This window comes from Narcine bancroftii, chromosome 10 (assembly GCF_036971445.1).
Source record: "Narcine bancroftii isolate sNarBan1 chromosome 10, sNarBan1.hap1, whole genome shotgun sequence".
Lineage (NCBI taxonomy): Eukaryota > Metazoa > Chordata > Chondrichthyes > Torpediniformes > Narcinidae > Narcine > Narcine bancroftii.
In genome coordinates this window covers 27,337,764-27,359,469 of record NC_091478.1, presented here as the reverse complement: position 1 = coordinate 27,359,469, position 21,706 = coordinate 27,337,764, and the positions used below count along the sequence as shown (strand labels likewise).

The following is a 21,706-nucleotide window of genomic DNA, read 5'->3' as shown; positions in this document are numbered from 1 at the left end:
CAGAGATGGGGTGACGTTGCTCCACCTCTTCCGTGAAAGAAATGCCACTGAGTGAGGCTCCAGAGGGGACGGCTGATGACGCCATCAGCCCACGATCCAGGAACATGAATTAAAAAAAAACCATATGGTTACTGGAGAGATTTGCCCGAGACCTAAGTCTGCCTGCACAGATCTCCGCTAGGGCTCTAACCTGCTCTTCGGTCGCCATTTTCAAGTATAGGCTGTGCTCTCTTCTTGGCGTGTATGTTTTAGGTCATGGTGGTGGGCAGTGCCTCTGCACCACTCGCCCCGCCTCCTTCAGCTCTGGAAGCCGGCTCGCGACTCAGCTCTGCATAAAGGCACCACAGGATCCGCATTGTAAGTCGTCACCATAAAAGGTAAATTCTCCTGGAAGTGAAGAGAGTGGAGCTGTCTGCTCCTGGTGAAGGTGAGAATGGACCATGTGGGATCGTCGATATATACCACATGCAATCCAGTCCACGAGCTTCTGTGTTCTCAAGCATTTTTATTCTGGAATTGTTCCCAGGAATTTTGGAAGATTTATCCTTTTACAGCTCACTCATAAAACAAATCTCACCTATCCGCAATGAAAGCTATTCACTGCAAAATAACTCTGCAAATGTACCATAAATCACACCCTTGACAGAATTTTAATTGAGAAAGGATGGCTTGTGTTAACTACTTAATGATTCTAAAATCATTGGGGCACAAAAGCGCAAAGAATTAATTTTATATGTACGTCTTTCAGGCATGTTTTCTATTGCAGTCTCTTCGTGAACTGAATGATCTTGCCCTCATTTTGAGATAAAAGCCAAACAGGATGTGAATTGGGTTTTCAAATGGAGCATGACCTTGTTCCCTACCTGGATGTCATTAAGTTGGAGAGGGTGCAGAGGAGGTTCACCAGGATATTGTGGGACAGATGGGCTTGGGTTCGAGGGAGAGGCGAGATATATTTTCTCATCTTTAATGATACAGCTAGATGCTCCTTTAGTCTTTTGACACTGGATCAGAGGAGGCTGAGGGGTGGCCTTGTATGGGTTTATAAAACCATGAGGGGCACTGAGTGAGTGAATGCTCAGTCTTTTTTCCCAGGGTAGACAATCCTTGAACTATAGAGGGCAAGGGTTTAAGGTGAGATTAGAGGGATTTCAGAGGGACCTGAGGGTCAACGTTTTCACTCAGAGGGTGGTCCATATCTGGGACGAGCTGCTGGAGGAAGCTGGGACAACGGGGACAGTTACAACATTCAAAGGACATTTGGACAGATATATAAGGGTTTAGAATGATATGGACCAAATGGAACTTGCCTAGATTGCCATCTTGATCAGCAAGGACAAAATGGACTGAAAGGCCTGTTGCATGCTGTGTGACTCGATGACCCCTACTCTCTGTAACCCACCCACTCCTACAACTCTTGAAGCATCCGTCAGTTAATTCCTCCATTACTGGTGGCCATGCCTTCTCTTACTAGCAGGGGTGAAAGGAATGGAAATCTCCATACTGATCATCAGAACTGGTTAACTTTGCCCTCTGCCCACCGTGGCTCCAAATTCAGCAATCCCCTTCCTAAATCTTTATGAAGCAAGGTCGACCAAGCTGGGGAATTTCCCCTTGGAGCAGTGAAGAATGAACGAGACTTGGCAGAGGTGTAAAAGATTATGAGGTGCAAAGATAGGGTGGACAGCCAGCGACTTCTTCCTGGGGCGACAATAACAAACACCAGAGGATGTCCCTGTTTAAGGAGAGTGGAGGAAAATTTAGGGGAGACATCAAGGGTGTATTTTACACAGAGAATGGTGGGTGCCTGGAATGCATTGCCTGGGATGATGGTGGAGTGGTACCATAGGGGCATGGATGTAAAAAAAAGGGGCATGGGTGTGAGGGAGGGAAGGGTTAGATTGTTGTGGAGTTGGTTTATGTAGGTTGGCACTAACTTGTGGGCTGAAGGGTCTATGTTCTAACTCTCAATCTCATCTTTTTTTAAGGTAATCTTTAATAGCATCCTCTCTGATCAAGATTGTAGTCCCCTGGGGTTCGGGGCAGCACAGCAGTGTACCTAATAGAGCTGCTGCCACATAGTTCCAGGTACCTGAGGTTTAATATGGACCAAAGTAAAACACGAAGGTCTGTAGACACCGCGGTTGAAGTAAAAACACAATGCTGGAGAAACTCAGCAGGTCATACCGTGGCCTTTCTATAGCAAAGAGAAATACATAAATGACATGTTTCAGGCTTGAGTTTGGGCACCTAACTACATACCTCACACATTGATGAAAGGCTCAAGCCCAAAACATTGGTTCTGTACCTTTACCTTTGCTATATAAAGACACGGTTTGACCTGCTGAGTTTCTCCAGCATTTGTGTTTTTACTTTGATTCAGACCTCCAGAGCTGTCTGTCAGGGTGTTTGAATGTTTCCCCTTGAGGGGCCCACTGGCCTACTCCAGCTCCTACCTTCTTATGTTCTTGTAACCATGTGGAATTCCTTTGGGGGCTCAAAGACGTGTAGGTTGATGGGTGAATTGGCTGCTGTGAATTCTCCCCAATGAGTAGGTGTGGAGTAGAATCAGATTTCAGATTCAGATTTATTGTCAGAGAACATACACGAAAACACATAAAACCCTGAGATTCCTTTTCCTGTGGGCAAGGCAGAATTACCACATTTTTTCTTTGGCTTGGCTTCGTGGACGAAGATTTATGGAGGGGTAATGTCAGCTGCAGGCTCGTTTGTGGCTGACAAGTCCGATGCGAGACAGGCAGACACGGTTGCAGCCGTTGCAAGGGAAAATTGGTTGGTTGGGGTTGGGTGTTGGGTTTTTCATCCTTTGTCTTTTGTCAGTGAGGTGGGCTCTGCAGTCTTTTTCCAAAGAGGTTGCTGCTCGCCAAACTGTGAGGCGCCAAGATGCACGGTTTGAGGCGATATCAGCCCACTGGCGGTGGTCAATGTGGCAGGCACCAAGAGATTTCTTTAGGCAGTCCTTGTACCTCTTCTTTGGTGCATCTCTGTCTCGGTGCAATCTTTGGCTTGGCTTCGCGGACGAAGATTTATGGAGGGGTAAATGTCCACGGAACCAGACTCAATGAACACATGTAAACAAAAAAAGAAATGTAAACAAACTGACTGTGCAATACAGAGAGAAGTAAAAAGGAAATCAATAAAGTGCAACAGTAAGAGTCCTTAAATGAGTCCCTGATTGAGTTTATTGTTGAGGAGTCTGATAGTGGAGGGGTAGCAGCTGTTCCTGAACCTGGTGGATTGTGGTGTGAGACGTGTAGCATCTATACCTCTTTCCTGATGGCAGCAGCGAGAACAGAGCGTGTGCTGGGTGGGGTGGATCCTTGATGATCGCTGCTGCCATCTGACAGCAGTGCTCCCTTTAGATGTTCTCGATTGTGGGGAGAGTTTTGCCTGTAATCTCCTATGCTGTGTCCACTAACTTTTTCAGGGTTTTGTGCTTGGGGGTAGAGGTGTCCCCCATACCAAAGCAACATTGTAACACAGGTTTCTGTGCATGGGAATTTGGGGAGAAGAGGATGGGAAAAGTAATGAAAGCTGGGATCACCAGCTGTCCAAAATTACCTCCTTTTAAGAAGGAGGTATAAGAAAATATAAAATAAGAAACTTACATTTTATTTGAACATGTTTCAATTACCTTGAGATGATTGTGCAAGGCTGGACGGGCTCTTTTATCACAAGATACTGAGTAATTGACAATGAAGCAGATCAGTCTGACACTTCCCTTGGGACAGTTGGGACCTGTGCCACACTCTCACTGATTGTAGCAAGCTAGATTGCAAATTTCTACAGGTGTAATGGGGAGAGCATTCTGACTAGTTGCATCACTGTCTGGTATGGAGGTGCCAATGCACAGGACAGGAACAGGCTACTGAGAGTTGTGAACTCGGCCAGCGCCATCACAGCCACCAGTCTTCACTCCATTAAGGACATCTACAAGAGGTGGTGTCTTAAGAAAGCAGCCTCTATCCTCAAGGACCACCACCACCTAACCCATGCCCTCTTCACTCTGCTACCATTAGGAAGGAGGTGCAGGAACTTGAAGATGAACACCCAACACCCAACGGTTCAAAAATAGCTTATAGCCCTCTGCCATCAGATTTCTGAACGGACAACGAACCACAGACACAACCTCACTTTCTCTCCTTTTCCCCTAATTTATTTTTAAAATGTCATTTATAGCAACATTTGCACCTGTAATGCCACAAAACAACACATTTTGTGACACATTCATGACAATAAATTCTGGTTATGACTCTGATTCTGTTCTGGAGTTATCGTTCCCAGCTAGAAAATATCAGCAAAGTTCCATCGCAAGATCAACTTTAACTAACTTCCTTCACACTTCAATCACTCAAGTATATTTGTCAGCTTTCTGGCGACATCAAGGTAAAAGCTGGACAATCTTTTAGAACACAGAACATCGAACATTTCCCAATCGACCGTTGGTCTCATCCTCGTGGGTGCCATAGCAACTGGCCAGTATGGAGCGGAGGAGAAAGGGGTGGCGCCAGAGCTTCATTTCATCATCCTATCATCAGAACTCAGAGAGGTTTGGAGATCCACTGAATATTTGCAAAATTCCTTTCGTTTCCAGTCTCCGCGATGCTTGAATTTTCCAATCATCAAGAATATCTCATATAATTCAAAGATACGGTTTACGAAAGAATAAACAAAGAATGCTGGGAAATCTCAGAAGGCCAAGCAGCAGCTGTGAAGAGTGAAGACATTAATATTTTGGATTGATAATTGAATATCAGTTTAATATTTCCCATTTATAAAAGTAATTGTGTCCAAATTGATCTCCCTCATTTAGGTTCCCTCAAAATGCCTACCATTATTTTTGAAGGCCTCACTAATGGAAAATTATATTTCCAATAATTATTTATGCTTTCAAGTTGACAGAGCTTCCACAAAAGTTACTGTGAGCAGAACCTCAATGCAGAACTGAGGGAGTGCTACACTGTCAGGAATGACAGCATTTGAATGAACTGATGAAAGGTCTTTGTCCGGAAACATGAGCTCCGTTGGACTTCACACAGTTGCGTCATTAACGGCAGAGTATTTCCAAAGTTGTCTGTTCGTTGAACCTCACCCTCAGCCCTGAAGACTTGCCTGCCTGAGAACGCAAGACAAGAGGACCACTGAAGAGATCTCACAGCACTCTTCCGAAGACTCCGTGGCAGCCATTGTCAAAGGGGCCTCAGCCGTAATAGCCTTGTGTTTTTTTTTCATCTCATGTTACATAAATTTTTTTTGTGATTTTATAAATATTTTTTGTGATTTTATGTAAACCAAAACTTGACTACCTCATAGGGAAGGGGGCCCATAAACTTTGAGCAGCATCCTGAGGGGGTGTGGGGTCGTAGCTGAAAAAAAAGGTTGATAATGGCTGATCTAAAGGCCCTGGTATGGGAGGTGTGAACCTCACCGGGTGACCCCATCAGAGGGGGTCACACTAAAATGACCGTCTATAATCCCTTTATGCAGTGTTTCAGCAGAAATTGATTATTTTTCATAAAAATGTGGCGGTGACACCATGAGTTACCGCACGGGGTGACACCATTTCTAGTGATGTCACTCTCTAAAGGATAGTTTGTGAGACACAGACCTGAGTGAATAGTTTTACAGAGGCAATGAGCAGGGAAAGCCAATCAATGCTCACCAGAGGGACGCAGTAAGCTAATGAACAAAGTCCCTGGCAAAAGGTAGTCAGCAGAAGTTGAAGCTCATTGAATCGGAGCAGGAGAAGAGAGGATGTTAGGTGATTGTTTGCGTGGAAGGGAGCAAAGAGAAGAGACACAGAATGGTCAGCAGAATGTACCGAGAGATGTCCACATGTTTTCTGTTGGACTTAACTCTTCCCAACATCTATAACATGACTTGGATGAAGGTGGAGACAGTCACATATCCAAGTTTCCCAATATAAAGAGGGAGCATCTCAGGATCAGAATTTATTCTCATGAACATGTCATGGTTCATTGTTTTACAGCAACGTCACGGTGCAAACATTTCTATAAACCACCTTCAAAATAAAAATAGTGCAAGTAAAAGAAAAAAGATCTACAGAGAGACTTGAATCAAAGGAACAAGACCGTGGACAATATAGGTGCATGAGGATCCAGAAAGAACTAAATAGAGATTGTCCCATCTGACAAACCAACTAGAAACATAGAAAGGCAATACTCGAGAGATCACACCCCCGTCTGCATTCCAGGGTGTAGACCCATTCAATGAGGAGGGAGCGGCGAGATGTTTCCAAGTCGGGATGGTGTGGGAGTTGGAGGGGGACCTTCAGGGGATGGTTCCCATTCACCCGCTGCCTTCCTCTCGATGGGGCTGATGGAGAATGTTGGAGGAAATCAGTTGCTTTGTTCAGATGGTGCAGTGCTCCACCATGGTGTGCCAGCCAGTGGTGGAGGAAGGGAGCGGGCAGTTAGGGTGATAGATGAAGGGGATGGGTGAGGTGTTGATCAAGTGGGTGGCTTTGTCCAGGATGGTGTGGATATCAGTTTAATATTTCCCATTTATCAAAAATCTGCACTTCTGATCTTATTTGAGAAAGAATAGAGTGGGTTTGGAAACGATGCAGAGGAGATTCACCAGAGATGAAAACGTTAGGCAAAATTGTGAGGAGTGATTGAGCCACCTGGGACTGTACTCATTGGAGTTTAGAAGGACGAAGTGGGGTCTTATAGAAGCATATAGAACAGAGGTTTTCAAACTTTTTCTTTCCCCTTACATACCATCTTCAGCAATCTCTTACTAATCACAGGCAACTATGGCATAGGGAATACTTAAGGTGGTATGTGAATGGGAAGAAAAAATTTGAAAATCACTGATATAAAATTGTGAAATGAATAAATATGAGAAGCAGGGAAGTTTTTTCCACTGGTTGATTGGACTAGAACTAGGGAACATTGCCTCAAGATTTAAGGGAGTGGATTTAAGACAGAGATGAGAGCTGCTTTTCCCAGAGAGTGGTGAGTCTGTGGAATTTGCTGCCCGGGGAAGCAGTAGAGGCTGAATTGAATATATTTTATGACTCAGATAGATGGATTTTTGAAGAATACGGAAACTAGGGTTATGGAAAACAGACAGGTAAGTGGAGCTGAGTCCAGTGCCAGATCAACCTTGATTTTAATGAACGGCGCAACAGGATCAATGGACCAGATGGCCAACTCCCGCTCCTAGTCCTCATGCCCTTATTCTCTTTCGTTCGAAGTGGACCAGCCTCGTGCATGGATCCATAGGTCTGCTCCATATTCCTAGTGAGCTCGGGGAAATTAATGAACAATCTGCTCTTCACACTGCTTTATTCTGATCAGTCCTGAACCTGTCTAGGAACCTTTGTAAACCGTTCACAATGCAAGTCCAAAAAAAGACCAGCCTTTTTGCACACATTCGGTGCCAAACCAATTTATTGAACACCAAGCAAGAAAATAAATAAAGCTAAAATATTTTCCAGCAATACTAACCCGTGCAACCATCTGAAAAACTAATAAATAATGAATGCCTCACAGCTTCTATTAAAATCTCTGTTCTTCTATAGCTATTGTTTTCTTTCAATTCCTCAGCATCTCACCAGTGGCAGATCCATTGGGTCTGACCTTGCCTCTCAATGTTCCTCTCTGAGTTGAAGAATGGAAGCTGATAAATTACGCAGGACTGAGGATTTGAATCAAGCAAATCTGCAGCAGTTGCTGCTCAGAGATCAGAACAAATAACTCCTGGTATAAATACGTGCCTCTAAGGAACAAGTTCCAGTTCAGATTTACTGTTAGAGTACCCATGTGACATCACATACAACCCTGAGATTCTTTTTCCTGTGGGTCAGCCAGAATTACCAATTATTAGTTGTGTTAACTGTATTCAAGAAAAAGATACAGATTCAAAAGAGAGAAAGGTAAACAAAGAAAGAATTGTAAACAATCTTATTGTGCAAATACAGAAAAATATTCAGTTATGAATAATGTGCAAAGTAAAAGTCCTTTAAATGAGCCCCTGATTGAGTTTGTTGTTGAGAGATGTCCACCGCCCTTGTGTACTTGATGGTGGAGGGGTAGCAGCTGTTCCTGAACCCAGTGGTGCAAGTCTTGCAAGTCTTGTGGCCTCTATACCTCTTTCCTGATGGCAGCAGCGAGAACAGAGCGTGTTTCTGGGTGATGTGGGTCCTTGATGATTGCTGCTGCTCTCCGATGGCAGTGTTCCCTGTAGATTTTATCTGTGGTGTCCTGGGGTGTGTCCACTACCTTTTGGAGGGCTTTCCACTCAAGGGTATTGGTGTCCCATAACAGACTGTGATGCAGCCAGTCAGCACATTTTCCACCACACATTTGTTATCAGGGTTTCTAATGTCATATCAAACCTCCACAAACTCCTGAGAAAATATAGGCACTGATGTGCTTTCTTCATGATGGCATTAGTATGTTGGGTCCAGGAAAGATCCTCTGAGATAGAGAAACTCCGAGGAATTTAAATTTGCTCACCCTCTCCACCTCTGATCCCCCAATGATCACTGGATCGTAGATCTTCTATTTTCTATCCAAAAGCTCCTTGCTTTTGATGGCATTGAGTGTGAAGTTGTTGTTAATGCACCAATCAGCCATGTTTTCAATCTCCCTCCTGTATGCAGACTCATTGTCTATTTTTATACAACCCACTACCCTGGTATTATCAGCAAATTTGTAGATGACGTGGTTGAGCAACTCAACTGAGTGATCATTCCTGCAGCAATTTAGAAGGATCTGGGCACTAGTCCCATGTAGAATCCCAAGCATCAAACCCTCCCTCATTCTGGAGCAATCTCAAGGATGCGCTGATACCTGGAAAGTGTGGGTTGTTCTCTGAATCTCCATCCAGGGCCACAAACAGACCTTCAAGCTTTACCTGCACCTTGTCTAACCTAATCTGCCATATTTGGTGTACCCTCAGACTTCCTCCGCATTAGTGAAACCAGGCGCAGGCTGGGTGACAACAAATATCTCAAGGTAGTTCATTGGATGGGAAGCTCTGTGGCCCAAAAAGGCACTAAAGCAATTCATGTTTACCTTTGCGTGGATGCTGGCTGTACTTCATCTCACATGGCGGCAGGAAGGAGGTAAAAGGGCTTTGTTTCCAATCAATTGGCCACTCTGCCAAAACATCCCTGAAGCACTGTCCTATCTGATGCACAGGGCTTAGGGTTGTCCATCCCATTTATTGAAGTGCTTTAGTCTGAAATGTCGGCTGTCTATTGCCTTCCACAGATTCTGCCTGACTGGCTGAGTTCCTTCAACACTCTGTGACCATTGCTTCAGTATTTGAACCTCTGTAGAAGCCATCAGTGCTCTGGCTTTGGATGCTGGGTGCAGAGTGAAGAGGGTGTGGCATTGTGGCAACTTTCAGATGTCTCAGATCATCTCCTGGGTGAAGTGGAGATTCTGGAAAAGATGGAAACAATGAAGGATACCCAAAAGCTGTGGCAGGGCATAAATGATATCCCTCACTGCCCCCTGAAGATGAGGGTGAGCCACTTTCTTGATGCGCTGCCATCGTCCTGATGAATATGCTCCCATGGTGGTGCTGGGGCTATTCCAGAATGTAGACCCAGTGACAGTGAAGGTCCAGACAAGGTGGTGTGTGACTTCGGGGGTGTCCTCTGCACCTGCTACCCTCGTCCTTTTTGGTATTATGGAACTGGTACACACTGCAGGCACAGTAGTGGAGGGGTGAGGGGGGATGAATATTTAGGATGGGGTGAATGGTTAAGGTAGGGGTGAATGTTTATGGTGGAGAGGGTGAATATTTGGGGGGGGAGTGAATGTTATTTGCAGAGGGGGCGAATGTTTATTGTGTGGGGTGAATGTTTATTACAGGGGTGAATTTTTATTCGAGGGGTGAATGTTTAGACAACCTCTCCAACGGATGGCTTCGTTGGTCGCACCGCCCTTGTGTACTTGAGGAAGGGGTTAGGTTTGTGTTGGAGACGATGGCACTGTCACATTGATGTGAGGAAGTGCGGCTCTCCCATGAAGCCAGGGAGGCATTGAGGACTGATGTTCAGCTCCCTCCTCGCTGCAACCGGACACACACCAGACAGCACAGCCCCCATCCCCGCCCGAATCCCTGGAATCCTCCCGTGCTTCGGCAACAGATGCCCATCAACGGACGTCACGCCCACCGGTTCCCGCCGATTGGAGCAGAGCGGGTTAGGGGGCGGCGGTGAGGTGGGAGGGCGCGCTGTGATTGGACGCCGCATCATGTAAGGGCTCGCATAAGGACAATGTACCTGGAGAGGAGAGATAAGCCGCGGCGAGGGCTGGCCGCCGAGCGGGAGCGGTGCACGGGCTGGAGCGCTGGCTATTGCACGCTGGTAAACGTCCCGCGCCTTCCCCACTCCCAAACCCCGCACCAAGAAAGTTCGTGTCAAAGAATTGTTTAAAAATAACGAGAAAAAATTTGATAGAGAAATGGATGAAAAAAGGAATTTAAAAACTTAATAAAAATGGACATAAATTGATTTTAAATTATTTCTACTTATAAAAAAATCTAAAAATGATAAAAATATTTAAACAGCTATAAAAATTAAAATTGTTAATTAAAATATTTAATTTGATTCAAAAATTGTTAAATATTTAAAAATTGATAAAGGTAAACTATTGATAAAACAGATAAAATTGTTTACTCATTATTAACATGGAGATTTAACGTGGATTTTGACGCCCCCAGCCTCTCTGGTGCTGGATGTGCCAGGAGTCGGGGCAATGCAGCAGCAGCCCCCACCCCTGAGCTGAAGTTGACCCCGGAGAAGTTTGGAATCCTTGCCCAAGCCTGGGGACTGAGACCTGGTGGGACGGGCGCTGCCGAGGGAACCAGGGCGCTGAGTTTGTGGCTGCTAACCCCTGTCCATCCCCCCCGCCCCGTGTGTGTGTGTACAGCTCGCCTCAAGCACGCCGCGATGCTGCCCGTCCTCCTCGCCGTCTTCGCCCTGCTCCAGCCCGGCAGCTCGCTCGGAGCCGAGCCCATGTTCGCCGCTGCGGCGCGCTCTCTGCTTCCCCCCGACTACGACCACAACCCGACCCAGCTGAACTACGGAGTGGCCGTAACCGATGTGGACGGCGATGGACGCCTGGAGCTCGTGGTGGCCGGGTAAGTGTGTGGGTGGAGTGGGCAGCAGTGCCCATCTCTCACCGTTGTACCTTTAAATGGCTGGAAGAACTTCCGAGGCACAGTGCGTGAAAATGTATGTGACACTTTCCATGTTTCTCCTGTCCTAGAGTACTGAGGGAAGATTTGCTAGAAGGATAGAAAATTATGAGGGGCATAGACAATAAATGCAGGCAAGCTTTTTCTGCTGAGGGTAGGTGAGACATGGGTTAAGGATGAAAGGGGAGCAGTTTAGGGGGAGTCTCTACCCAGAGAATTGATGGGGAGAATGTGGGGTCAATTTCAACAATGAAGAAAAATTTAAGCAGGTCCATGGAGGGCTTTGGTGAAGGTCAATGGGTCTCGGCAGAATAATAGTTTGGCACAGGATGGAAGGGCTGAAGGGCCTGTTTTCAGTGCATCTGGTTTATGTACAAGAGAGATTCCAATGTGTAGAAATGCATGAGTTGTGTGAGATGTGCTCATGAAAGACAACCGTGTGGGCTAGTGTAAATGATTCCCTTTTAAAGAATAATACGGTGTAAGCGATAACCCTGTTTAATGCACAACAGAATATCACTGTATGCGATCTTGGGTTCAAAACCTTGGATTTGTTTCCTGCCTGTGTTTCTATTTTTGCCACTTTTTGTGCGTACCCTCTGCCCCACCTATCTGCCGAGATCATAGCTACTGTTATTTCTGATTTTTTTTTTCTCCGTGTCACATCTATTATTCTCTCCTTTTTGAAAATGGTTGATTGGTTGAAGGCTGATCTCTAGGGTTACTTCTGGAGCTTAAAAAATTAAAAGAAAGTATCTGGGAGGAACAAACCTCTGGTTCAAGTTGCAACATTATTTGAAGGAAGTAAACACAAGTCTGCAGTCACCGTGGTTGAGGTAAAAACACAACGCTGGAGAAACTCAGCAGGTCAAACAGTGTCCTTCATAGAGCAAAGATAACGATGTTTTGGGCCTGAGCCCTTCATTAAGGTGTGGTCTCTGGCCTAAAACGTTGGTTATCTATCTGTTCTCTAGAAAAAACACTGTTTGACCTGCTGAGTTTCTCCAGCATTGTTTTTACACAGAACTCTAAACTGTCTCCCAACAACAGTTCAAGACTTCTGCAGTGCCATTGTAACCACTAAATAGATTAAAAAAAAACTAAACTCCAAAAAAAAAACATATTGACAAAAATTTGCCAAGAATTCAGTGAGATTGCAAACTGTATCTGAATGCTTTTGCATCAAGTCTATATCGACTTGGCCTGAATTCTCCCCATCAATTCTCTGGGTAGAGACTCCCCCTAAACTGCTCTCCAAGTCCATTAAACAAATACTGCAATATATCCATTGTATATAAAAGAAAATTCTGGGCACCATTGTTTAAAATGTACATATCCTGTATGTGGTAGGATACGAGGATGGGTTGGAAGAGCCTGTTCTGGTGGAATATTTGTTGTGCAAGTGAATGGGAAAGAGGATGTGACAAATCCAGGTCATCATCCAGGAGGCTTTGCAGGCATGATGGTTCTCGAGAGGTTGAAATGCCGTGAATCTTTCTGGCAGGAGAGAGATTTTTGACGTGATTTGCTTCAGTTTGTATGTGAATGTCCGTCTGCTGGTATGAAGCATTAAATGAAATATCTTGGATTGATGTGATAATGTAGCTGCAAGCGATGTTTAATCTAAGATGCCTGTTTTCAGACCAAGAAAATGATTAGGCTTGTCAGCTTGCAGTAGATTTTAATTTCAAAATTTGGTTTGTTATTTTTGGGCTTCAATGGTGAGTCTTTTTGCCAAGTCAGAAATGATCAGTGTCCTGAGTAAATCACAAAAATCGGTAGATATTGTGGTTGAAGTAAAAATGCAATGTTGGAGAGACTCAGCTGGTCAAACATTGTTCTTTATGTAGCAACAGTAAAAATACATAACCGACAATTCGGGCTTGAGCCCTTCATCGAGAATGTTGGCAGGTGTCCGAACAAAAGGGTGGGGGGCAGGGGGAGAAAGAGGGAGGAGGGGGCAAAGGCAGGAGATAACAGGTGGAGAAGGGAGGGAGGGGATAGCTGTGATTAAGGGAGGAGGAATGGGTGGGTAAATGGGAAGGGGGGGAAAATGTGAGTAGGTTAGCAGAAAGCAGAGAACTCTATGTTAATGCCATCTGGCTGGAGGGTGCCCGGATGGAAAATCAGGTGTTGTTTCTCCAATCTGCGGGTGGTGTGGGTGGGATAGTGCGCAAGGCCATAGACAGATATGTGAATATGGGACTGTGACTTAGAATTGAAATGGCTGGTTACTGGGAGGTCTCTGTTGTAGCAGAGGGAGTGGATGTGCTCAGCAAAACAAAATCCCAATTTGCGACGCGTCTCTCCAATGTAGAGAAGGAGTCACAAAGGGAGTGCCGGATGCAGTCAATAAGTCCTGTGGATATTCACGTGAAGTGTCGATTCACTTGAAAGGCCTGGAATGTGGCGAGGGAGAAGATGTAGGGATATGTGTTGCACTTCCTGCGGCCACAGGGGAAGGTGTCGGGGGCAAGCAGCGATACGTGGGGAGGGAAATCATGGCAGGAGTGGACCTTACGAAAGGAGGAGAGGGGAAAAATGTATCTGGTGGAGGGATCCTGTAGTACTGGCAGATAATGTGTTGGATGTGGAAGTTGGTAGGTGAGGATGAGGGATCCAGGGCAGATGAGCAGGAAATGGAGGAGATGTGGGAGAGGGCTGAGTTGACGTTGGTGGAGGGGAAGTCAGGTTTGTGGAAGAAGGCAGACATTTTGGAAGCTCTGGACTGGAAGACCTCATCTTGGGAGATGAAGAAATTAAATGAAGAGGCTGGAATCCTTGTAGGAGACTGGGTGTGAGGAGGTGTAGTCAAAGGAGTTAGTGGGTTTGTAATGTATGTTGGTGGATAGCTTGTCTCTCAAGATGGAGACAGAGAGATCCAGGAAGGTGAAAGTGTTGTCGGAGATTGACCGGGTGAGTTTGAGATCAGGGTGGAAGTTGGCCGTGAAATGAAGTTGACAAGCTCATCATGGGTGCACGAGGCAGCCCTGACATAGTCATCGATGTATCAGAGGAAGCGTTGAGGGACCTTGCCTATGTATGCTGCAGCATGAATTGCTCCACAAACAGGCATGTGTAGCTGGGACCCATAGCTACTCCTTTAATTTGGAGCAAGTAAGAAGAGTTAAAGGATAAGTTGTTTCAACTTCTGCCAGGTGGAGGAGGGTGGTGGTTGAAGGTGACTGGTAGGGTTTTAGTCTAGGAAGAAGACTAGGAAGTGCTTTCAGACCTTTGTGGGGGATGGAGGTAAAAAGGGATTGGACATCCATTGTGAAGGTGAGACAGTCCAGTGACCTAATACTGTAATCTGTAGAGTACAGACCCTATATCTTCCTGCTTCTCATTCAGAAACTGGGAATTCAGTGGTGTGGGGGGAGGGGGAAGCATATGGGTAGTGGATGTAGATTTGAGAATAATGGTTGGCCATTGAGTGGAGGCAAAGAGAACCTTGTACATCATAGTGTGCTAAACTATTCTGCCTAGTCCCACTAACCTGCTCCCAGTCCATATCCTGCCATACCCCTCCCATCCATGTACCTGTTCAAACTTTACTTAAATGTGAAAATTGAGCCCACATTCACCACTTCAGCTGGCAGCTCATTCCCCACTCCCACTACTCTGTGTGAAGAAGTTCACAAGATTGCAAGATAAAGGAACAGAAGTAGGCCATTTGGCCTATTGAGTCTGCTCTGCTAAGCTAAACTGTTCTTGCATCTAGTTCCAATTTCTGGATTTTTTTCCCCCCCATATCCCTTGATACCCTAACTAATTAGACACCTATCAATCTCCTCCTTTAACTCTTTCTTTCCCCCCCCCCCCACAAATGATGGGAACTCCATAACCGTAGGTGTCAATGAATTCCACAAATCCATGACCCTCTGGCTAAAGAAATTTCTTATCTCAGTTTTAAATGGGTACCTTCTAATTCTAAGACGATGCCCTCTTGTCCTGGATTCACCCGCCAAGGGAAACTTTCACATCTCTTCTTCCAATCTTTTTAGTATTTGAATTGTTTCTGAGATCCCCTCTCATTCTTCTATTCTCCAACGAATACAGTCCAAGAGCTAATAAATGTTCCGCATATGTTAGCCCTTGCATTCCAGGAATTGTCCTGGTAAATCTTCTCTGTCCTCTCTCCAATATCATCACATCCCTTCATCCAAATAACAATCTGCCTGTTTATTTCCTCCTCCAACATGCACAACGGTGCACTTCTCAATCTTGTATCTTTGCCATTTCTTTGCCCCTTCTCCGAAATTGTCCAAGTCTCTCTGCACCCTTTCGGTTTCTTCAACACTTCCTACTCTGTCACCTATCTGGGTGTCATCTGCAAACTTCCCCATAAAACCATTCAATCCATAATCTAAATCGTTAATAATATACATTGTAAAAAGAAGCAGCCCCAACACTGACCCCTGGCAGAACTCCACTAGTAACTGGCAACCAACTGGAACAGGATCCCTTTATTCCCACCCTTTGCTTTCTGCCTATTGGCCAATGCTCCACCCAATCGAATATCTTTCCTGTAATTCCATGGGCTCTCATCTTATTAAACAGCCTCTTGTGTGGCACCTTATTGAAGGCCTTTTGAAATTCGAAATGCACAACGTCCACAGCCTTATTTATCCATCTTGAGATTACCTCAAAATTCCAATAGATTCCCCCTAAACATTTCCCCTTTCATCCTTCACCCATGTCCTCTGGTTTGTATTTCATCTAATCTCTGTGGGGGGAAAAAAAGCCACCTTGCATTTACTCTATCTAAAACCCTCATAATTTTGTTAACTTTATTCCCCTCATTCTCCAATATTCCAGGAAATAAAGTCATAACTTGTTACCTTTCCTGGTAACTCAGTTCCTGAAGTCCAGGCAACATCCTGGTAAATCTTCTCTACACTCTTTCTATCTTATTGATGATCCCTGTTTTCTCTGAGTGTTTTGCTTTGTCAGCACCAACCCCAAAGAATTGTTAGTGGGAGATGTTTAAAGGATAGATTTGCATTGACAAGCATCATAGTGGGGGAGGAAGGAAATGAATTGATGGTGCTTTGAAATCTGATTTCCTAAAGTATGTATTTATAAATTAAAATGCTGTCGGTTTATGGGATTTTTCTCTACTCATTAATAAAGTGTAAATTATTAAGTGTTTGCCTGAAAACCCCTTCATTGGTACAGTTGGCATTTAAAGTTTTGGCTTCATTTTTTAAGCAGCTGTTTAATAATGAAACCATCTTGAACTTTGTAAATATTTTAAGGTTCCTGTTTTCTGATCTGGCACAGTGATCATTTATCTTTCTGCCACTGCCCTCTTGCATAATGAGGGGCACCACAATTAGCATAATGGTTGGCGAGATGCCATTACCGCGCCAAGGACCCGGGTTTGAATCCACTGCTCTCTGTAAGGAGTTTTTATATTTTTTTCCCCGTGTCTGTGTGGGTTTCCTTCGGGTGCTCCCCACGTGGGTGCATTTGGGCAGTATGGGCTCGTGGGGGGGAAGGGGGCAGAAGGGCCTGTTAGCTATGCAGTATCTTAAAACAATGCCCAAGTTTTTGTGGCTCTGATACCCAATCATCAGGTTAACTGGAGAATGACCTTTTGGAACAAACAGAATGGATCCTGAATAAGGAACTTGTGTGGCCACAATACCCTGTCTACCAAAACACCAGCTGTCTCTGCCTAAACCCTCATCAGTAGACCACCTTGGGAACTTACAGCACAGTGGGTGAATCACTGGCAAAGTATCCACGGGCTTGAGGTGTTGACCCAGAGTTGAGTTCCTGTCCCACAACATCAATGGGGGAATTTAACTTTGGATTCCATGTCCCAATTTTCAAGGACAACCAACAAACATATATACTCCATGACCTGGTTTTCCTAGACTGTCTTTATAACCGTACTGGTTCATACTGTAAAGGTTGACCCATGGGTCCAGTCTGGAGTACAGTATATATTATGAAAAGTTAAAAATGGCTGGAGTCTAAAGGGTTAAATTCAAGTAATTAAACCTGGAATTAAAGTCACCCTGCCTCACTAGCACAGATCATGAAACAACTGGATCGTTTTACAAAAAACACAACTGGTTTACTGAAATATCCTGCCTGATTTGGGACTCTGGACACTCAGTAGAGTTGCTTTCACTGTCCTCACTCCAGGGTCAGTCCCACTGATGTCCTCCTTCTATATAGGAATAAACATTCCGGTTCATTTTGAAATGGTGATAGTTTTTGTTAATTCCCAGGATGTGTGGCTGGTATTTCTTGAATGGGAGCCCAATGTACAAGGTTCCTTTTATTGTAACATGATAAACTTTAACTTCTACCTCCTTTAAGGCAGACAGTCATGATTAGTGCAGCACAGTGCCCTTTCAAGTTCGAGAGAAACGAGAGTCCCTTCTGAGTCTCGGAGTGTCCGTGGATTTGCCTCCGTAGCCGCACAGAATCCCGTCGAAAACATCAGCAACCTGAGCTCCACGTTCAAACCTCCAATGCGATCAGGAAGCCTTCAGCATCCAAGGCCCTTCGGGAACCTTTCTTGCCTTCAACACCCTCGAATCCTGAATCCGTTCCCATGAGCCAGCCTATATCAGCCTGTGTGGATCCCTGAACGTCTCGCCAGCAGCCTTTGTGGGTCCCTCAGCTGCTGAGCCCCTCGTTGGTTCCCTGCCATGGTTGCACTCCTGTAGGGTTGTCTCCTTTTCCACAAGGGTGTTCTCCCAGTTCTGGTACCCTGCGCTGGTCCACTGCTCCCCAGGAGTCTTCATTGAAACAAAATTAAGAAAATTCTTCATCTGTCTCGAAAGTGGAGAACAAAGGTAATTAACCAGCCAGCTTGGAGTTGCGAGAATTCTCTTGCAGTTCTGGTCTGAAACATCACCTGCTCTTTATCTCTCTCAGATGCTACTTGATCCACTGAGTTCCTCCCAGCAGGTTATTTGATGCTCTATTTAGATGGTTGGCTTTGGAGTGATCTGGAAGCAGTCAAGCAAGCTTTCAAAACCAGTCTCCCCACCTCCCCTCACCCCCCCCACCACCAAAACCACACTCCATCCCAACCAGTCTTCCAGATTAAATTTGTCAACCCGAAAACCACTCTCTCCACAGATGCTGCCTGACCTACTGAGTATTTCAAGCACTTTCTACTTTTAATTCAGAGTTCCAACATCTTATTTTGCCGAATGCATCTGGTATAACTATCTGGGAGATGACCCCTTTAATGAAATCATTGGTTTACCTGTAAGGATGTGTGAGACATGGTTGTTTTCTCTGGAGCTTCGGAGGCTGAGGGGAGACCTAATGGGAATTTCTAAAATTTGAGAGACATTGATAGCTGTATGGTGAATGTCTGCCAAGCTGCCTGTCTCCCCTCTGGCGAGCCTTGCTGTACTAACATTGGCTGTGCATTTTACTGTTAAGGACATTCCCCTTGGGTATAACTGTATATGCACCCACTGTCTTTCATTACTGTACCATGAGTTTCTGCTAATAAAAGCCATGATTATTGTTTGACCGCATCATCTTTATCTACTTCATCAACTGGGACTTCAAGCTGGACATCCAAAGTCTAACTCACGCGGGAATAAAAATGTCACATTTGTGAATAAGGTGATGGGGGTAACGTTGAAAGGAGATGTACAGGACGCATTCTTTATTAAGATAGTGGTGGGTGTCTGGAACAGGCTGCCTGGGAAGTGAGGGAAGCAGCTATGATAAAAGCATTTAAGAGACGTCCAGACAGGCACATGGATAGATACACACACAGCATCTTCCTGTCGGGAAGAAGATTAGGAGTATCAGAGCAAGAACCACCAGGCAGAGGAACAGCTTCTTCCCTGGCTAGTGAGAATGCTGAATGACTGATGAACTGCTCACACTAACCCTCTGAGACTCTACTATTAATTTGTTTTAATATTTATATATGCGTTCGGCCAGTCTGTCTGTGTGTTTGCAGTGTTTTGCATCGAGGACCGGACAACACTGTTTCATTGGGTTGCACTTGTACAATCAGATGATAAATAAATTTGAACTTGATATAAGGGGATGGCAGGTGCAGGCAGCAGAATTTCAGTTTAATTTGGGCATCAGGTCAGGCACAGTTGGCGTAATGGTTCGCGCAACCCTGTTACAGTGCCGGCGATTGGGACTAGGGTTCGAACCCTGTGCTGTCTGTACATTCTCCCTGTGTCTGTAGGTTTTCCCCGGGGCTCCAGTTCCCCCCCCCCACTGTTCAAAAAAATCTACCGGGGCCGTAGGTCAATTGGGTGGCACAGGCTTGTCTGCTGAAATGGCCTGTTACTGTGTTGCATGTCTAAATTTAAAAAGACGACCTGTGGGCTGAAGGGTCTTTTCCTGTGGTGTACTGTTCTGCGTTAAATCATTGCATTACAACCACCCCACCAGTTGTCCCTGGATAAAACAAAATGGCCTGCAGGTAGGGAGGCTTTAAACCATTTAAAGATCAGCCTCCAATTCACTATACGTTTTCACAAGAATGTGGAGAGGGTTCAGAGGAGGTTCACAAGAATGATTCTGGGAATGAAAGGGTTATCACATGAGGAATGTTTAATGGCTTGGCCTGTATTTGTTGGAATTCAGGAGAATGATGGGGTTATCAACATAACGAATGTTGAAAGGCACGGACAAGTAGATATAGAAAGGTTGTCTCCCGTGGTGGGAGTTTAGGACAAGAGGACATATCTTCAGTATTGAAGGGTGTCCACTTAGAACAGATGTGGAGGAATATCTTCAGCCAGAGGGTGGTGAATCTATGGAATTTGTTGTCATGGGTGGTTGTGAAGGCCAAGTCATTGGGTGTATTTAAGGCAGAGATTGATGGGTTCTTGATTAGCCAGGGCGTCAAATATGGGGATAAGGCTGGACAGTGGGTTGAGGGAAAATGGATCAGCTTGTAGCTGTGCGCTACTTGAAAGAAGACACACACACATGTAGTGTAGTCAGGTTAGCTCTGAGTTTTATTAGGGCTCAGGCCCAACTTTTATACTTGCACTCTTCCCGCTGAGCCCCCCCCCCCCCCCAACTGACTCATAACAAAAGCGGATTTAATGGCCTTCTTCCCTACGCACTGTCCCTGTGTGTTTGCTGTGCAGCAAGGACAGTGCCATTTTGGGGTTGTTGGCCTTTAAGTTGCCCTTGATATTCACCCCCTGGTTTGCTTGTTGGGGCCAGTGCTGCAGTGTGGGCTGCTGGGCTTTTGTTACACTCGCCAGCTCGATCACCTGCCACAAGCTCATGATTAAGTGTTCTCGATGGGCTGAATTGCCTATTTCTGCTTCTCAGTCTTTTGTATTTTTAAGCAGCCTCCATGAAATAGGACCTCTCCAGAAGCATCTACACATTTCCAGCACATTAAACCTAAACTGTTTAAATCATTCTGTTCATTTGAATAGTTTTGATGCAGTGCTGCTTTCTTGTGCTTCACAACCACATTTATTTATTCTGTGCTCCCAGTGCCATGGTCTCTATTGATTGTTTGATTCCCATGAATTACTGATGAGGTAATGCTGATTAGCATTGGGATCCTGGTTGAAATCTATCAGCTTACTGGCCTATAATGGTGACTGGCAGTTTGTATTATGTTGCCTGTTGCTTGTTAGACGTGCAGGCAGCGAAATCCAATTAGATGTTTGTGCTTGAAACTTCAAAAGAGATAGAAAAATCTGAGTGTGGAGCTGAATATGAGGCAGTGCAGTGTGCTGGTTGGAGTTTACAACTTGTATGCAGGATTCAGGAATGTCTCCCTCACTTGTACATCTCCTCTGTTAGCGCACGGGCACCTTTGTGAATTTGTACCAATGCTCTCTCTTCACTTTGTCTTCTCGCTTGTACAAACAAAAGATTAAGCAAATCTCTCAGTGAGTACAAGAGGCAATGGAGTACAATGGAGAGGAAAATTGGAAAGGTGAGGGGTGGACCATGCAGGGTAGAAGAAAATCCTGAGTTTCTACAGCTATGGTGAAAGAGCGGCCAGGGAGAGTATTGTTCCCATTAAAGACCACAATGGTCAATCCTTGTGAAGCCACAGAAGATGGATGAGATTTTAACCCTTTGGACTCCATGTCCTGTTTTGCAGGGACTACTAACAAATACATATACTCTGTGTCCCTGTTTTCTGGGACTGATTTTGTGCCCAACCACCAACATGTTTGTACTGTAAAGGTTTACCCAAGGACCCAATCTGGAGTACGGTATATATTATGAAAGGTTAAAAATGGCCAAAGTCCAAAGCATTAAATTAATATTTGTCTTCACTGTGGAGAAGATCATGGAGCTGAAGCAAATAAGTTGCCATGTCCTACACTGTGAACAAGTGCCAGGATGCAGGCCTTGGGTGGTCAACACCCCAGAGCAGGAAAGACCAGCCAGGGAACTGCAACCAAACAAGCTTGACTTCTGGAGTAGGGAAATTGCTGGAGGGGCATCTGAGGGTGAATCCATCTGTATTGGGATAACCAGGTACTAAATGATGGTAGCCACCTGGGAT

At 45.0% G+C, this 21,706-nt stretch overlaps 1 protein-coding gene across 2 annotated transcripts in view; it reads left to right on the top strand.

Annotated features, from left to right (window-relative positions):
- Positions 1–10,295: 10,295 nt before the first annotated feature.
- The window catches only part of crtac1b (cartilage acidic protein 1b), a 169,718-nt gene continuing 158,307 nt past the window's right edge, over positions 10,296–21,706 (top strand). For both annotated transcript variants that reach the window (XM_069900328.1, XM_069900330.1), the window contains exons 1-2: positions 10,296–10,372; positions 10,938–11,148. In XM_069900328.1, the coding sequence (XP_069756429.1) occupies positions 10,958–11,148 (191 nt within the window). In that variant the 5' untranslated portion in view covers positions 10,296–10,372; positions 10,938–10,957. The remainder of the gene's footprint in view (positions 10,373–10,937; positions 11,149–21,706) is intronic.